An 18,594-nucleotide genomic window follows, 5' to 3' on the forward strand; every position below is an offset into this window, starting at 1 on the left:
AGGAGAGGCAGACTCCCCGCCCCTTCCCCTCCCGCCCCCCGTCGAGGGCGGGGGTCCCTCTCCGTCTCTGGGGAGGTGGGGCTCCGCGCGGCCGGGCGAGGCGCTGGCGCGACGTCAGGGGAGGGGGGTCCCCGGGAGCCCATCGGGGAGGTCAGCGGCGCGCTTATATAGCGGGCGTCGGGCCCGGCACGGGCACGGGCAGCGGGGGCAGCGGCGCGGCGTCGGGCAGCGGGCTCCTGCGCGGCCGGCCGGCCTCCCTCCCTGCCTCCCTCCCCATGATGGGCTCGGTGCTGCCGGCCGAGGCGCTGGGGCTCAAGGGCGGCCTCAAGCCGCCGGGCCTGGCGCTGGCCGAGGTGATCACGTCGGACATCCTGCACAGCTTCCTCTACGGCCGCTGGAGGAACGTGCTGGGCGAGCAGCTCTTCGAGGAGAAGGGCGGCGGCGGCGGCGGCGGGGGGGGCAACCCCAAGACGGCCTTCACGGCCGAGGTGCTGGCGCAGTCCTTCTCGGGAGGTGAGTGGGGGCCGCTGCCCGTCGGGGCCCCGCCCGCCCGCCCCTCTGCAGGGACGCGCAGGCCGCTTTGCGGAGCTCCGACGGCCGGGCCGGATCGGGCCCGCCGCCGCGCTCCCCGACGGGCTCCGCCGCTCCGGCCGACTTTCCCCGGGTCTCCGCGGCCGGGGGGAAGGAAGCTGGGCGGGGGCGGCCCTGGCCGGGACCCGGAGGGGGACCCCCAGGGACATCCAGGGCAGACGGGTCCCCTCCGATCTGGGATGTTCGGCCGGGGGGGCCTGGCGGGCCGGCCTTTGGAGGGGACAGCGCCGGGGCAGGGCAGGGTCGCCCTGCAGAGGCAGGCACTAGCCCACCGCCTCTGGCCGGGCAAACCCAGGGCGTCGTCGTAAGTCGGCGCTGACTTGACGGCCATAAAGAAACGGGTTTTTTTCCCAAAGGGCGCTCCAGGACGGGAGACCTGGCCGGACTTGGCTAGAACCGGGGTGGGCGGGAGACGGCCAAGGAAGTCCGGCCTGGCCCCGCAGCGGCCAAAAGCCCCTCTTCTTGCCTGGACGGGCCGGCGGCCTCGGCCAGAAGTCGGCTGCCACTCGACGGCGCTTCAAACCCCCAGTCGAGGCGGGGGGCCCGGGGAGCCAGAGCCTCCGGCAAAGTCGGGTGTGTCTCCCCGCAGCCGGCTCCCAACAGGACAAGAAAGGGGGCAGCAGAAGCTGCGACCCCCCCTCCCGAACAGGTGTGTGTGTGGGGGGGGTGCGTGTCTGCCTGTGCTTTGCCAACCGGTGCCCTCCCGGGGGCACGGCTCCTCGCCCAGCGCCCGGTCCGGGCGGAGCGGGTCTTGGCATCGGGAGCCCCCCTTCCCAAGGAGCCCCGAGCCCACCCGGGAGGGCCCGGCGCCCAAGCCGCCCCTTCCCACGCCAGATCGGCCCCACCCAGGCGTGTCTGCCCGTCTGAAATCGTGCTTGAGTTGGGGGGGGGTTCCGATGAAGACCCCCCCCGGCCAAAACCACAACTCTTTCTCTCCGGAACATCCAGCGCGGCGTTGAGCCCCCGGCCGCCGCGGCTTCTGGCGAGGGAGCCCCCTCCCCTCCCCTCCCCGCCGTGCCGTCGGCCGGCCCGCAGGAGGGTCTCGGTCTCCGGGGCTGCCCGGGCTGCCCCGCCCGGTCCTGCCCCGCCGCTCCGGCTGCCCTTCTCCGGGGCCTTCCCTGGCGCCCACCCCCTCTTCGGCCGCATTCCTGCTCCCTTCCCACCGAGCTCCTCTCCGTCTCTTTTTCGAAGCCTAATCCCCCTCCCCAGACGCCCCCTTTTCTTGTTGGACGTCCCCGCCCGGTCTCTCCCGGCCCTTTCCCGCGCCTTCGGGCTCGTCAAGCCCCGGGCATTTAAAGCCCTATTAGGCGTGTAATAATAGTTGACTGATGGAGAAGGGGTTTAAATTCATTTAGTTAACTTGGGCCTGACCTGAGAAAGTTCCCACTTCAACCCAGAACTTAAAAGGGGCAGGGGGGAGAGGAATGGGGTGGAGGGGGGCATATTTTCTTTTCTTCGAAATGTCTCAAGTTCTCCGTTGTCATTCATCAAACCCGGACGATCTATTTCCATTGCCGAGGCTCCCCCCCCCTTCCCCCCCTGGAAGATTTCTGTTCCTTTCTTAATTTACCATGAAAACTCCATTCTGTCGCCTTTCAGGGGATGTCATCCAGCTAATCTCTCCCATTTTGTCAAGAGAAATTCCTCAGCCTTTTAAAACACGTTTCTTTGGCCATTCAGACCCCGAGTGTTGGGCAACAGCATTCTTCCAAGGCTAATGAATTTAGAATTAGCGATTTTCCTTCCAAGTGACTTGAATGAATGCGGATCACTTTAAACAGCGTGACAAATTGCTTTATGGACTGCAATAGACACCATTTAACCCCCTTTTTCTCAGCCGTAGACCTTTCTGTGGTCGGCGCTCGGGTTTTCCCAGGTCCTTTCCTCTGGCTGCCTTGGAGGGGAGTCTTGTAACAGGTTGCCAATTCTACCCCCCCCCCCATCCCACAGGGTGCATGGAACGCACACTGCGGCTAGGGGCGAAGGCACCAGGCAGATGTGGGAGCCGCCGGGAGATGCTGTGGGGCAGGTGAGGACCCAGTCGGTGGGTGCTGGCGGTGGCACATAGCTCTGTGGGGAAAGGATGCCAGTCTTGGCCACGTCGCCAAGATCACAGGGGAAGTAGGATAGAAGCAGCAGTCTCTGTGGGGAACTTGATGTTCGGGGGACAGGAGGAGTGGAAAGCAGCCCAGCAGACTGGGGAGCCCCTTTCCGGTGGGCTGGCCCCATTCCTGCACGTCCCAGCGCCCCCCTCTTCTGCTTTCTCTGGGCACCAGCAGGTAAGGGCCAACGGACCCCTCTCCGGCAGCCAGATTGGACCCTGGGGCCCCCAGTTGCTTCTGGGTGTGCGAGTGGCATGGAGCTGTGCAGAGATTTGTGTGGGGCAGCTGTGAGCGCTGCTGAGCATGAGTGTGACCCGTGTTCATGTGGACGACTGTGCTGCATGTGAGCATGGAAGTGACCCATAGAAGTGTGTGGTATGTATGACCCCTGCATGAGAGCGCACTGCACAGTTGTTCAGACAAACGGCATTCATACAATAATAAAGGTATACCACATCTGAAGATGGAGGTTCTGTTTGTGTGTTGGGGCTAATGGCTGCTGATGGCCCTGCTTTGTGAATGTTTGTGGTGTATACAGTATCTTTTTAAAAAATGTACATACATGTAGTGTTCAATTAGTCTACATGCATGATGAGTGGGGTTTTACAGATCAGGGTTCAATGAGAGAAGTGTTATGCGTGACAGAGAAAGAAACTGAGGGTTGTGACGGTGTATGGGGGGAGCTGTTAGTGTCTGCTGGGTGCATACACACTTGTTTCTCTTGTCTTGCATCTACTGTGAGTTATTATATATGTGCCGAGGGGCCATGGCTCAGTGGCAGAGCATCTGTTTGGCATGCAGAAGGTCCCAGGTTCAATCCCCGGCATCTCCAGTTAAAAGGACCAGGCAAGTAGGTGATATGAAAGACCCCTGCCTGAGACCCTGGAGAGCTGCTGCCAGTCTGAGTAGACAACACTGACTTTGATGGACCAAAGGAGGTCTGATTCAGTAGAAGGCGGCTTCATGTGTGTTACTGAGGGTTAAAAAGCACAGGCACTTAACCTACTGGTAGTGGTGAGCATTCACATGGAAATGACATGTGCAGAGGCAGAGGCCCTTCTGAATACCAGTAGCTGGGGGAGCAAAGAGGAAGAGGAAGGATTTTTTTTCTTCCTGCCCAACTTGTGGATTTCTTGGACGGAGCAGACCAGTGGTTGCAGTGCCCTGATGCTTGATCCAACCTGGTGCTTTTCATGTTCATGTGGAGGCATGGGAAATGTGCCTGAGCTGACAGCATGAATGGAAGTCACATATTGTCTCACCAAGATACTGAAACTCCAAGCAAAGCCCCAGAACATCAATTTATCCAGGGATCTTTCTGCCCTGCCGAGGCACCTTTGGCATACGGCTCATTGTGCCATTGATGTGCCTGGCAGAAGCCGGAGGAAGTCACCGCTAACAACTGAGAAAGTGGGAGTGGGGAGACCTGGCGGAGGGAAGAGAAGGGGCTGGCTCTCTGGCCTGGTCACTCTGACAACTGCATGGGGCACCACACTGAGGAGGGCAATGTGGCATGACCAGGGCTCCATTTGCCCCCTGCCATAGGCAGCGCAGGAGGAGAGTGGCATACTGTCCTGGGCTCACACCTCCAAGATGCTGGAGGTAGCATAAGCCCAGGAGAAGATGGTTTTACCTGGCTCAGGGATGACAAAATGCCTTGAACACCCTCCTCAAAATACCTTGATCCATAGACTTATGGCTCTGGCAAGGAAGGAAGCCCCTTGAATGAGTGCACCCCCTGCAACGTCACTTGTTAATTTCATAAAGTCGCCACACACACAACATCCTTTGAGCAATGCACCTGGTTCCATCTGAGTGGGCGTTTGTGTGATTGTGTAGAATGAGCAGGACTTACGTACCTTTTTTGTTCAAGCGTCACAAAGCCCTTCCTATATCTTTAGACGTATCATCATTATTGATCTTCTGGTCTGATCCCACTGCCTTGTGAAAATAGAATGCAGACTCAAAACCAGTTTAACCCACAGCTTCAAAGGGACTGAGCCCCCTTCAGTCCAAAGATCAGTTTCTGTGTTGTGCTTTCTGTGTGCACAGGGGCTGTGAGTTGGCAGAACATTTCAGTCGAACCGCTCTGGTTGCTGGCAAAGGGCTCCTTCCCTCTCACCCCACGTGCTTTGCTGGGGAGAAAATTCCAAATTTGGACCCTGTTTCCCAGGTTATTTTCCAGTCTCCCTTGTGCTATTCCAGGCTATCTATGTCCCCAGTCGTTTTTGGACTGATGATGAGAATATAGAGTGCCAGCAAAGCATTTTACGGTTATCGGCAAAACATTTCCCCTAGATTCTTCACTAAACTAAGATTACTGATATCATTGTATGTGAGTCTGGGTAAATTGGGTAGTTGCTTTTGTGGCTGGCAGTGGTGCTGATTCCAGATATCCAGCACCAGAAGCCCAGCAAGGGTTGTGAGATAGTTTGGGCGTTCCTTGTTTGGTTCTATGATTATAACTATTAGACTTCTCCGACAAGCCAGCGAATCTTCCAAGTTAATTAATGTTTAATCAAAACTAGATTTTTATATAGTGTTTTTCAAGCCTTCCAAATATTCCAAATATTCTGAGTATAGTCGTTCAGCAACCTTTATAACTCCGTACAATAATACAGTGTTGCTATCAGCCACTTATGGGAGATAGGGGACAGACAGTAGCTGTCTGCAGTGAGATTTGAACTCCGGACAAGAAGCAGCAATGTCTACAGGCTTAAGCAACTTTGGAAAGGATCAGACAAATTCCTGAAGAGATATTGCCACCGTAGCTAAACAGAACCCTCTCTCTAATGTTGGGGGGCAAACCACAGGGGGCTATGTCCTCCCAACACTTCTTGTGAGACTGGCTACAATGGAAACAGAATGCGGAGCCAAAAGGACTTTTGATCTGATCTGGCAAAGCAGGTCTTAGCTTCCTTTCTCCATTCCCCGTTCTCAGCCATTCGGCTGTGCCAGCTTTCGGTGCCACAGTGTCAGTGACCACAGTCCCCATATGCATTCTGAAATGTGAATTAAGCCAGGATGCACCAAGAAGACACGATCTCATGGGTTAGAGGTTCGGAACCAACCGTTTTACTATAGTGCCAATTTCCATTTGTTAGTTGATTGATATTCCACGTTTCTTCCAGTGAGGAAATCAAGGCGGCATTTTGAGGATGAATTCTCAGAGTTTTCCTATTTCAGTGCATACCGTGGGCTGTATTATGAAGGGTATGAGATCAATGCACCGGCCCTTGATTGAGAGAGATCCCATGATTAATTCTCTGTCAACCCCCCTTCCCTTTTCTCCCTCTCTCCTGCAGAGGTCCAGAAATTATCCAGTTTGGTGCTTCCATCGGAGGTGATAATTGCCCAAAGTTCCATCCCTGGGGAAGGGCTGGGCATCTTCTCGAAAACCTGGATCAAGGCTGGCACGGAGATGGGACCCTTCACTGGCCGGATCATCTCCCCAGAACATGTGGATCTTTGCAAGAACAACAACCTCATGTGGGAGGTAAGGCCTGACAGAGACCCAGATGTGCATGGGAGGGTGTGCCGATCCAGCGTTTGAAACCTGGCGCATGGGGAATGAGGGCATCTGCCAGCTTTGGGGCAGGTTCTCTGGGCATGCCACCTGAGTGAGTGCTTGGGATGGAACAATGAGGAGGCTGTTGATAGCTCCTGGCTGTCAGCTGCAAGGGAGGCGCCTGGCGTCCCCGGCTGGGTTCAAGCTGCCGCTGGGGTTTGGCTCACACCCAGCTGATGGAGCCCTGGCCCAGAAGGTGATGGGGGTAGCTTGCTTGGAATGACAGAATATTTTGAACCAGCCTGGGAGAGCTTTGCCCTTACACTTCTGGCATTGGGGTCTCTCTCTCTCTCTCTCTCTCTCTCTCTCTCTCTCTCTCTCTCTCTCTCTCTCTCTCTCTCTCTCTCTCTCTCTCTCTCTCTCTCTCTCGGGTCATTTTGTCATTTTCTGTTGGTTGCTAAAGGAAAGTCGGCCAGGCATGGGCAGCCACGAGTAGCGCATTGTTCTGCCATGTGCTGCCTGCTTCCCCGAGGAATGAAAAGTTGCAGTGGTGGATCTACTGGTTTTACTTGCCTCAAAGCATTTGAAATGCTGAAAGCAAGTTTATAATCTAGCTTTACCTACAAACACACTGAAAGAAGGGAAGGAAGAGAGGCTGCAGATCTGCCGCTGTTTAACCGGGTCTCCAGGGAGACCTGCTGTGCCCCAAACATTTTGCCTTCAGCTAGTCCACAGCTCTCTCCGCCTGTCTTCAAATTCAGCTTTGAGGAACAGTTTAGATCCACAGAAATGGCACTGAGGGGTAGGGTTTACTTGGCTCTCCTGGCCTCTCTGGAGCAAATCTGCTTCTCCTCTGGGGCCTCCGTTGCACAAAGAGACAGCACCGGCAGACTCAGCCTGGGATGGTGGGGTTTGGACTGCAGGTGAAGAAAATGCTTGTTCAGGAAACACCCACCGTTGTTAAAGAAAATTAATTTCAGAAGGGTAGTTTCCATGTCTCCTTGACCTGGATGGCCCAGGGTAGCCCGATCTTGACAGATCTCAGAAGCTAAGCAGGGTCAGCCCTGGTTAGTTCTTGGATGGGAGGCCACCAAGGATGTGCAAGATTGCTACGCAGAGGCAGGCAATGGCAGACCACCTCTGTTAGTGTCTCTTGCCTTGAAAACCCTGGAGGATTGCTATATATCAGCTGCAACTTCACGGCACTTTCCACCAGCAGTTCCTGTGTTCGTCTGCTGTAGAAACAATGAACCGGAATTTTGTAGCAGCTTAAAGACATACCTGTTTTTATCCAAGCATAGGTTTTGGGGAACTAGAGCCCCGTGGGCTGTAGCTCAGGAGAGCTTATGCCACATGACTCCGGTTTATTAAAGGACATGAAGATTATTTTGTGTGTTTGTAATTTCTATCAGAAGTTGCTTTGAGCTGCATTTTAGCAATGAAGCTGTTATGTATGTATATAGTTAGGCGATATGCAGGGGGGACTTAGGAGCATGAGTTCTGTACGAAGGCTCCTAAGTCCTGCATGCGCCATTGGCCCAAACTGGCACGCACCATTGGCCCTAAGCGGGCACACGCCATTGGTGACCTGGGGTTGTTTCCCCTCTATCACAGATCAGGGGGGGAGTGGCTGCGGGCGGCCAGGGGTGCATATAAGCAGGGCCATTGCACTGTGTTCTCTAGTTCTGTTCTGTTCTTCAATAAAGCGATTGCTGTTTGAACTCTGTCTCCGACCTCGTGTGTCCTCCCCACGCGGGCTTAACAGAAGCCATTTACCATCCTCAGACAGCAGGCTTGCTGGACTGTTTGTTTGTTTACTGCTGAGACTCCAGCCAGAGTACACAGTGTAAGTCAATGCAACCTAGGATGAAGCATCTAATAAGCAATGTAATAGGACTAGGATGACAGAAATCTGAAGCATAAAGCTTGAGAATGCATTTGTGGTGTTCCTGGATAGCAGCGCGAGGCCCCATGGGTCTTGGTCACATGTGGCTATGGCCAGGTTTGCGGTCCTGTGTGCTTCTCCAGCGTTGCACTTCCATTTGCTCCCAGGCAGGGAAGCCAAGCCATCTCTGGGCATGGTCGCTTGGGGATTGTACAGTGAGTTCCTGCGGGTGCCATTTTAAGTTTGGGCTTGCTTGCTTGCCAGGAAGTGTGGCTGCCACTGCTGTTAAGTGTGGACTGGTGTCTCAGTCATGGAAAAACCCATTTGGCTCACCGGTATGCTTTCGGGGGGCATGAGCCAGCTGATGCGAAGCACTGCTAAGTTCCATTCAGGGGAAGAATTAAGTACCTAGTGAAAGAATTAAGTAAGAATTACTTGTTGAGGTTTATGAAATTGTGCATGGCATGGAGAAAGGGGACAGAGAGAACTCCCGTCTGGTAACATGATAACTTGTGGGGAGGGGTCACCCAATAAGATGGAGAGGTGACAGATTCAGGAGAGAAAGAAGGAGTGCTTTGTTGCACACCACGCTGTTCACTTATTTGCAGCACTGGTGGCTCCCAGCTTAGGTGGCCTTAAAAGGGAATAAGACAAATTCATGAGGGGTGGATCTGTCAAAGGCTATTTGATATGACAGTTAAATAGAACCTCCATGTTTAAAGGCAGCGTACCTTTGAATACAAGTTGCTGGGGAATGATGACAGGGCAGAGCTTTTGCCTTCATGCTCCGCTTGTGAATTTTCTGGAGGCCTCTGGAAGAGAGAGCCTGTGTGGAATAGCGTTTAGAGCCTCAGACTATGGCGATCCGAGTTCAAGTCCCATATTCTGCCATGACTCTCTTTGGCTGACCCTGGGCCAGCCTCTTTCACTCAGCCTAACCTACCTCATGGTGTCGTTGTGAGGATAAACTGGAGGAGAGGAGAGTCGTGTATTCTGTTCTCAGCTCCACAGAGAAGGAACGGGATACAAATAGGATGGATCTGGGCGGCCACTGTGGGAAACAGGATGCTGGATGTGATCAACCCTTAGCAGGACTTTTCTTATGCACGCAGGTTACAAATCTTTTTCTGTTGTGGAAGGGGGCAGACTGAGATGTACCGGTCCTTTAATGTTCTTGGGAAGGTTCCCGTTGGGCAGCTGTTCTGAATTGCTGCTAACAGCCAGGAGCAAACAGATTGTGGCAGCGGCTGCTGGTTTCACACCTGGCCCTTGGCAATAATGCCGGTGTCCGCAAGCTCATTTATTCATTTAAACCCTTTCTATCCTGCCTGATCTCCATGGATTTAGCAGGTTGATCTATGCAGTGACTGAGTTGCAAAAGTAGAAAGAATAGTCCAATTAACAAAATTAAAACTGATTAAAATACCACCAATTACCCTGTTAAAAGCATTCTGATTTAAAACACACAATGATTAAAACACAGGAACAGCTAACGGACAGCCAGATCTGCTGGGGAAATTCACCCTCCATGAAATGCTCTCTGGAAGAGGTCTGCCTTCCTAAAAGTCACAAGCAAAGGCACTTGGCTCACCCCCAGGTTGCCAACTCTGGGTTGGGAAATTCCTGGAGATTTAGGGGGTGGAGACTGGGGAGGATGGGGTTTGGGAGGGGAGGGACCTTGGTGGGGTATAATATCATAGAGTCCACCCTCCAAGGCAGCCATTTTTTTCCAGGGGAACTTACCTCTGCCATCTGGAGACCAGTTGTAATTCCAGGAGATCTCCAGGTTTCACCTGGAAGTTGGCAACCTGACTTCATCTGTGCTGGCAGGCCGTTCCAAAGGACTGGGCCCACCACAGAAAAGGCCCATTATCTCAGTGTGGCCATACGGACAGTGCTAAGGGGGGGGGGCTCCTGAAGGGAAGGCTGCCTGAAAAATTTAACTGGCGCAAAGGATTATACTGGGAGATGCGGCTTGGAGATCAAGCATGGGAGCCCCAGGTTCTGAAGTGATTTAAAGGTAATAACCGGCACTTTGAGCTGGGCCTGGAAGGTTCAGTTTCTCTTAAAGTACATAGTATGCATATGCAACACCCCCCCACCCCAAACCCCACTGCTTGCCAGGCAGCTGCAAAACTTTGCCCTGTATCTTCTTCCACTGCTGGATTAAAAACTGCCAGACTGTTTCTCTCTAGCCTTGCCCTGGTGGAGAAAATGTCCTCTCCTCATTTGGCTGCCACCATACTACATTCTTCTGGGAGGTCAGGGGTGTATTTCAGCCCCAAGACACAGGAACGAGCCCTGCGCCGGAAGAGGGCAAAGGAGTCAGGAGGGCCAAGCTGGGAGACCAACCATGGAGGAAGTGCAGAAATTCATGGCTGGAGGGTCCCATTTTTCTCTCTCTCTTTTTCCTGTCCATTTTCCTTTGCTTCTCTTTGCTTATTTGGGACTTTGTTTGGTGGAGGCTTCTGAGCACTCTCAGCGCATCCTGCTTACACTGGCCTTGAGCTGCTCTCCAGGGACTCCACCAGACAGACCGAGGGAACCAGGAGCTCAGAGAGGACAACTGGAGTCCTTGTAGAGGAAGAATCACAAAGCCACAATCCAAATGAAGAAACAGCTTTGCCGGATCAGACTGAGAGTTCGTCTAGGCTAGCAAATTGTTTTCAGCAGTGGCTGGCCATGGAAGCCCACAAACAGGCCATAAGGGCAACAGCCTTAGCTCTCTGCGATCTCCCAGTCTCTGGTATTCAGAGGTAGACTGCCTCTGACCATGGAGGTTTATTTTAGCCACCGTAGCTAATTAATCTCTTCTCATTCCCCTCTCCAGCCATTGGCCATCCCCACAACTAGTGATAGGGAGTCCCACAGATTAAATATGCATTGCACGACATAGTATTTTGTTTCATCGTTCTTTAATTTATGGTTGATCAGTTTCACTGGGTGATTCCCCCCCCCCCCAATTATTCTGGAAGCACAAGAGAGGGAGAGGTAAAGGAATCTCTCCCCACTTTTCTCCATTATAAATAATTTTATAAATCTTGATCATCTTCTCTTCTGAGCTTGAACGCCCTCCCCCCCAACCCAAATCCCCAAACGCTATAGCCTTTCTTTGCAGGGAAAGTGTCACAATTTTGGTTACAATTTTCTTTAGTCATTTTAGTCGCAATTTTCTGCACCTTTCTCAGGTCTTTTGTCATCTTTTTGGAGATGGGATAGGCATAAGAACATAAGAAAGGCCCTGCTGGATCAGTCCAAGGCCCATCAAGTCCAGCAGTCTGTTCACACAGTGGCCAACCAGGTGCCTCTAGGACGCCCCACAAGCCAGACGACTGCAGCAGCATTATCCTGCAGGATGCACTTCTTTAGACACAGGGCAGTCTTTGGATCCAACCTTTCCCATAAGATTTTCCCATATGATTTTGCCTCCCGTATCACTCTGAAGTGGGCCGTGACTCTCGGAAACTAATTTAGAAATGAATGTTGTCAGTCTTTAAGGTACCGCTGGCCTTCAGCTTTAGTCTGGCTCTTGCATTCTCTCAGGTCTTCAATGAAGACGGAACAGTCCGTTACTTCATCGACGCCAGCCAAGAGGACCATCGCAGCTGGATGACGTACATCAAGTGTGCCCGGAACGAACAGGAACAAAATCTGGAGGTGGTGCAGATCGGCAACAGCATCTTTTACAAGGCCATTGAGGTAAGGGCCTTGGGGAGAGCAGGGCGGGAAATGGAGGAGGGAGCGGAGCCGGGAACCTTCCACGAACAAGGGCTGCTGATGTGCCTCTTGTTCCCCGATGGTTTTGTCTCTGAGCGCAGGAGATGAACCTGTGAGAAACGCTGGCTGCTCCCAGGGAGACAATGCACTTGGTTGTGAACACTCTGCAGTTACACTCAGATGCAAAAAAGCCACCATTCTGCAGAAAGAATTTTTACAAGTCAAGTCTCTAGCCCTCATGAGTGTAAAACTAAGTTTGTGGGCTGTGCCTGGTGAAATTTCACAGGAAGAGAACAAGTGTGAACTCGTTTTCAACCAAGAGAAAAGCAAGCTTGTGTGTTGTGTTTCTTTCCCTGACCTGGCTGGCTTATGCTAACCTGATCTCATCAGATCTCAGAAGCAAAGCAGGGTCAGCCCTGGTTGGTACTTGGATGGGAGACCACCGAGGAAGTCCAGGGTCACTGTGCAGAGGCAGGCAATGGCAGACCACCTCTGAACATCCTCTTTCCTCGAAAACCCTGCGGGGTCATTGTAAGTTGGCTGCGACTTGACAGCACTTTCCCCCACTGTTGTATTTCTTGTACTGTATTTCTGCGCTGGGCAAATTGGTTCCCAAACTAGTTGGACTGTAATTGCTTACAAAAGGGGGGAAATAAACCATATTGGTGTCCCCAGCATGAGTCGTTTGGTGCGTATCCTCAAGCAGCTGATTCTTTCTTGTCGTCACGCTAAATGGACAGAGTTAAGTGCTAACATGACTCACTGTACAGATGATGAGATTTTCATCTATATCATTCAGCTTTCCTGTTTTGAAATCGAGGTGCTGCCTTTCCAGAAACCTGTGAAAACCCTGTGTTTGTATACTTTTTAAGTCATTCAAAACCAGCACAAATCTATCAATGACAGCCAGCATGGGATAGTGGTTAGAGAGTTGAACTATTACCAGTGATATCTGAGTTTGAATTCCTACTCAGGGTCTAACTACGGGTACAACTAGACCTGGGGATGTTGCTACCCTTTTGGAGCCAAATGCAGGCCATTGAAAAATGTCAGGACGCTCCAGCCGCAAGGCAGTGGGATGGGTGCTCTTGCTCTCCCCCATATATGCCTTTTCAAGTGCCCCCTGGTGGCTGTTTCGGGCCAAGGTTTGGGATTTCATGGTTCCCAGGCACACGGGGACCGGATTCGGATTGTATATTTACTTCATTCCGATTGCTTATTTTAATCATTTCTACCTCACCTTTCTCTCCAGCGAGGACCCAAAGTAGCTTACATTGTTCTCCTCCCCGATATTTGATCCTCACAACAACCCTCTGAGGTAGGTTAGGCCGAGAGCGTGTGACTGGCCCAGTAAGCTTCCGTGGCAGAATGGAAATTAGAACCCGGGACTCCCAGATCCTAGTTGCACACTCTAACCACTATACCATGCTGGCTGGATCGGAACTGCAGAGGAGACGTACGCCTCCCACACGCCTAGCATTGTCTCACCCCGAAATGGCTTCAAAGAGTCACTATTTGCTTGCCTCATGGGGAAAACTGAGTGCTTAGCCGATCAGTACATGTAAATTTCTCTACCAGGGCAAAGAGTGGCTTCCTGGGACTATTTCAGGTCAGGAAAATGTTGCTGGGGGGAGGAGGAGGCTTAAGCCTTTTCTTCCCATGCCCCATGGTCCTGATCCGAACTGGGCCATGCACACCTGGGCATCTTGGCCATCTTCTGGGCATGGAGTAGGAGTCACTGGGGTGTGTGGGGGGAGGTAGTTGTGAATTTCCTGCATTGTGCAGGGGGTTGGACTAAATGGCCCTGGTGGTTCCTTCCAACTCTTTGATTCTATGCGTTGAGCTGATCCAGAAACGTTCCTGGGAAAATATATTGTGTAGTTATTTATTTACTTGTTTGTTTATTGAACTTCTATCTTGCTCTCTATCCTGGCTGAAGCTGGGCTCAGAGCTGCTAACAAGAGCCAGCGTGGTGTAGTGGTTAAGAGCGGTGGTTTGGCATGGTGGACTCTGATCTGGAGAACCGGGTTTGATTTCCCACTCCTCCACATGAGCGGCAGACGCTAATCTGGTGAACTGGATTTGTTTCTCCACTCTTCCACATGAAGCCAGCTGGGTGTCCTTGGGCCTGTCACAGCTCTCTTAGAGCTCTCTCAGCCTCACCTACCTCACAGGTTGTCTGTTGTGGGGAGGGGAAGGGAAGGCGATTGTAAGCTGGTTTGATTCGCCCTTAAGTGGTAGAGAAAGTCGGCATATCAAAAACCAAATCTTCTTCTTCTTCCTCCTCCTTCCAGTTAAAACACAATACAAATCACACAAGATATAAATTAAATTCCAATATAAATTACTAACAATAAATTACTAACAATACTAAATTCCAATATAAATTACTAACAATAACCTGTTGTTCAGCACTCAGGTCCATGCCAAACCCCACGAGTCCCTATGTTGTGAAGCTCCCGGGGTGACCTTCAGCCAGTCACCCTTAGCCTGACCCACCTCACAGTGTTGTTGTGGAGGGCAAAATGAAAGAGGGAGGAGCCACATACTTCACCCTGAGCTCCTTGGAGGACGGGCAAGATTAAAATGCAATAGAAAGATTAAAAGTTCAGAATAGGTTTAATGTTGCAGCTGCGAGATGGAGCTATAAACCAGGAAGATGCTGCCCCTGTTTGCATCTCCCCTATCCCTCGGTCTCACCAAGTGACCTTAGGCAATCCACTCTCTCTTTGGCTCACCCACCCCATCTGCACTAAGGGGGTAATAACACTGGCCTACCCTGCTGAGTTGTTGGAAACGTTTATTGAGGTCATGTGTGAAATGCTTTGAACGTTCTGAATGTTAAGGATTATAATGTTGTTAAGTCCCTTGGGTACAATTTCCGATGGGTTGAAAGGAGGGGAAAATGTGCTCCTATTATACTCCAAATAAAATGTCACTGGAAGTGGGCTCCCTTCTGTGCAAGACATAAAAAGGTTGGTCTTCTCTGCCCACCCCCGAACTTTCAGTCTACCTTTAGTGGGTTTAAGGAAATGGGCTTTAGGACAGACCAAAAACAAAGGCAGTGGCAGTTGAGGTGGGACAACGTCCTCAGAAAGAACTTCAGCTGAGCTATAAGCCAAGAAATTCCTGGTGTCCGGTTCTCCTTTGCCAGGAACTAACTCCAAAGCCTGAAGCAAGCCACAATCTCTCACCCCTGCAATATTAATACAGGAATATGACAGGCCTACCTTGCAGGGTTGTAGGAAGGATTGGTTCTCCAGCAAAACCACCCAAGCGACTGCTCAGGGGCTCAGCAGCCATCAGCACTGTGGGAGGGGACTGGTCTTGAGCCACCGCTGGTGGTGCAAATTGCGGAAGCGACAGCCGTACCTTGCTGGCGAGGCCAAAAAACACTGAGAAAAAGAAAAAAAGGGCTACCACACACCTTGGACTGGGGTTGTAGGGTAGTTGATGGCACTGGGGGGAGAAAGAGTGGGGCCAAGTTGGGGTTGCCATCCCCTTGAGAGCCCTTCAAAACCGAACGTTTCCGGGTTGCAGCCTGGCAACCATCCACTGCCTTCCCTTTCCCTGGCTTTTGAGAGCTGTGTTTTCGACAGTTGCCTGACAAGCAGAAAAGGGAACACGGTTAGGTGAGGAGCTGGTTCCAGAAAATAATAAAAAAGAAAGAAAAATAGGGCTACATCAAGCAACGCACCAGCAATCCAAAAAAGGTCAAAAGATGCAAGGTGACGGCTTTATTGCCATGTCCTTTGGTTCAGCACAAAGGAACACTGATCCCCCGATGAAGCTTATAGAGCAAAATGTGTAGGGGCTTTACAGGGCAATAAGGCCATCACCTTGCATCCTTTTTCTGGTTTTCCAGAAAATAACTAAAGGGGAGCGGTTGGCTATCTTACTATTTCCCGCATCATGTTTTGCCGCCATGAAGCTGTTCAAAAGAATGGCTCAGGTCAGGAGCTCGTGACCTGGCTCAGAGGTCTCTGGGGCTATGCAGAATGCTTGCACATGCATAGAAAGGGAGTTGTAGTGAGTTTTTTTAAAAGGCCTTTTAGAATATCGATTGCCCAGGGAGTTACAGCAATGGCAATCTTCAGCATTCACAAAGTGCTTTTTTGGGACGCTGCATGTACCGTATCTCAAGCACTCAATGAAGGAAATGCTGGAAAATCTGAGCAGGGATCTTTGCCAGATTTTTGCCATTACAGTCAAGGGGTATGTGGGGATTAATCCTTTCACCTAAGAGAGGGGATTAACCCTTTCACCCTCAGACCCTTTTGCAAACTGACACCCCCCTCGGCTGCTGCTAGTTTATTTATTTAAAATATTTATATACTTGCATTTCTCTCAGGCATCCCAGGATGCAAGGTGGGCTACAACACTGGTGTAGTGGTTAGGAGCAGTGGACTCTAATCTGGAGAGCCGGGTTTGATCCCCCACTCCTCCACATTAAGCCTGCTGGGTGACCTCGGTCTAGTCACAGTTCTCTCAGAGCTTTCTCAGCCTCACCAATCCTCACAAGGTGTCTGTTGTGGGAAGAGGAAGGAAAGGAGATTGTAAGCTGGTTTGATTCTCCTTTAAAAAGGCAGAGAAAGTCGGCATATAAAAACCAACTCTTCCTCCTCTTCCTCCTCAAATGTAAACATTAAAACAACACTCTATACAACATGCAATATCGGTTTAAAGAAAAAAGTGGGCCCCAGCCTAGTTTTCTTTCAACCGGATGATAATGTGGGGGTGGAGGAAAGTGCTATCAAGTCACAGCCTCTGCATGGCAACCCTGGCCCTCCTCGGTGGTCTCCCAGGGGTGACCCTGCTTAGCTTCCAAGATCTGATGAGATGGGGCTACCCTGGGCCATCCAGGTCAGGGCATGGGAGGGAAGAGACTCTTTTGGTGACAGAACCATGCAGCAGGGAAGGGTAAAAACCTGATTCCCCTGCTTGGGCAGCCTCAGTCTGAATTGGGGCCCTGTACGGCTGTAAATGGATGCCAGGAGATCTGTGATCTACCTTGTGTGGCCCTCAGCTGGTTCTCCAGTCCAACCACCCAAGTGTCTGCTCGGGGATGCGCAGCAAGGAGGGTGCTGATGCTTGGCAGAGGTGAGACAGGTGTACCATTCTTAGGGCAACAAAATATGTTGAGCTGGCCCCTGCCTTTGGAAATTTTTACAACATCCCTTAAAGGTAGGAAGGGCCGTGGCTCAGCGGAAGAGCATTGGCTTGGCATGCAGACGGTCCCAGGTTCAGTCCCTGCCATCTCCAGTTAAAGGACCAGGCCGCAGGTGATGTGAAAGAGCACCCAAAATGATTAGGGGACTAGAGCAACTGTCCTATGGGGAGCGGTTAAGACGCTTAGGGATGTTTAGCTTGGAAAGAAGGCGGCTGAGGAGAGACATGATAGAGGTCTATAAAATTATGCATGGTTTGGAGAGAGTGGACAGGGAGACATTTTTCTCCCTCTCCCATAATACTAGAACACGGGGTCATCTGCTAAAGCTGGAGGGTGAGAGATTCAAAACAGATAAAAGGAAGTATTTTTTCACACAACGCATAGTTAAATTGTGGAACTCCCTGCCCCAGGATGTGGTGATGGCTGCCAGCTTGGAAGGCTTTAAGAGGGGAGTGGACATATTCATGGAGGAGAGTATTCATGGCTGTTAGTTAGAATGGATACTAGTCATGCTGCATACCTATTCTCTCTAGTATCAGAGGAGCATGCCTATTATTTTGGGTGCGGTGGAACACAGGCAGGATGGTGCTGCTGCAGTCGTCTTGTTAGTGGCTTCCTAGAGGCACCTGGTTGGCCACTGTGTGAACAGACTGCTGGACTTGATGGGCCTTGGTCTGATCCAGCAGGGCCTTTCTTATGTTCTTATGTTCTTAAAGACTTTTCTCTGCCCAAGACCCTGGAGAGCAGCTGCCAGTCTGAGTAGACAATACTGACTTTGATGGACTGGTGGTCTGATTCAGTGTAAGATGGTTTCATGTGTGGTCAATTGAGACTGAAAGAGAGTAGCCAGCCAAAGGTGGACTGGGACTGCTTTGGTTTAAAGCTCATTCTCCTGTCTACACTATCTCAAGAGCGAGGAAGCAAATAAAACTCCTCAGTCCTGGTTTTGTGGCTCTGCCTCTCCTCCTTTAACCCCAATTGTCTGACCTGCCCCCTCCTCTCCTGCTTTTGGCTATGAGTCCTCTTGAAATAAGCTATGTAAGAAGAAATGTGTAACACAAGTACTTCTGAGCATGTACAGAGTCCTTGTCCACTGGGCAGCTATAGGCTGCCCCCACAAATTGTGATATGGTGCAGTGATTAAGAGATTTGGGCTAGGATCCGGGTTCAAATCCTCATTGTGCCCTGAAGCTTGCTGGCTTTAACCTAAGCCAGTCAGCTTTACAGGGTTGTCATGAGGATAAAAGGGGGAAAGGAGACCCATGTATGCCTCCCTGAGCTCTCAGAAAGGCGAGATAAAAAATGCACCAGGCAGATCTGGAATTAAGGAACAGAGCAGCGATACAGGAAGGACAGCTCTGCTGGTCCATCTAATCCAGCATCCTGGTCCGCACAGCAGCCAACGAGCTGCCCTGGAAGGTCAAGAAACAGGACACAGAGGCTGAGGCCTTCCTTTGAAGCTGCCTCTCGGCATTCGTATTCAGAGGTTTACTGCCTCTGACTATGGAGGTTCCCTTTAGCCATCAGGTCTAGTAGCCATTGATGTGGCTCTATTCCCCCATGAGTTGGGTTTCCTCTTAAAGCCATCTATGCTTGTGGCCGTCACTACGTCTACTGGCAG

General features: G+C 51.5%; 1 protein-coding gene across 1 annotated transcript in view; it reads left to right on the forward strand.

Annotated features, from left to right (window-relative positions):
- The first annotated feature begins 275 nt into the window (after positions 1-275).
- PRDM12 (PR/SET domain 12) overlaps positions 276-18,594 on the forward strand; it is a 32,024-nt gene continuing 13,705 nt past the window's right edge. The window contains exons 1-3 of the mRNA XM_056860768.1: positions 276-513; positions 5,999-6,189; positions 11,630-11,785. Coding sequence (XP_056716746.1) covers positions 276-513; positions 5,999-6,189; positions 11,630-11,785 — 585 coding nt within the window. The remainder of the gene's footprint in view (positions 514-5,998; positions 6,190-11,629; positions 11,786-18,594) is intronic.

Source organism: Euleptes europaea, chromosome 14 (genome assembly GCF_029931775.1).
Source record: "Euleptes europaea isolate rEulEur1 chromosome 14, rEulEur1.hap1, whole genome shotgun sequence".
NCBI classification, from domain to species: domain Eukaryota; kingdom Metazoa; phylum Chordata; class Lepidosauria; order Squamata; family Sphaerodactylidae; genus Euleptes; species Euleptes europaea.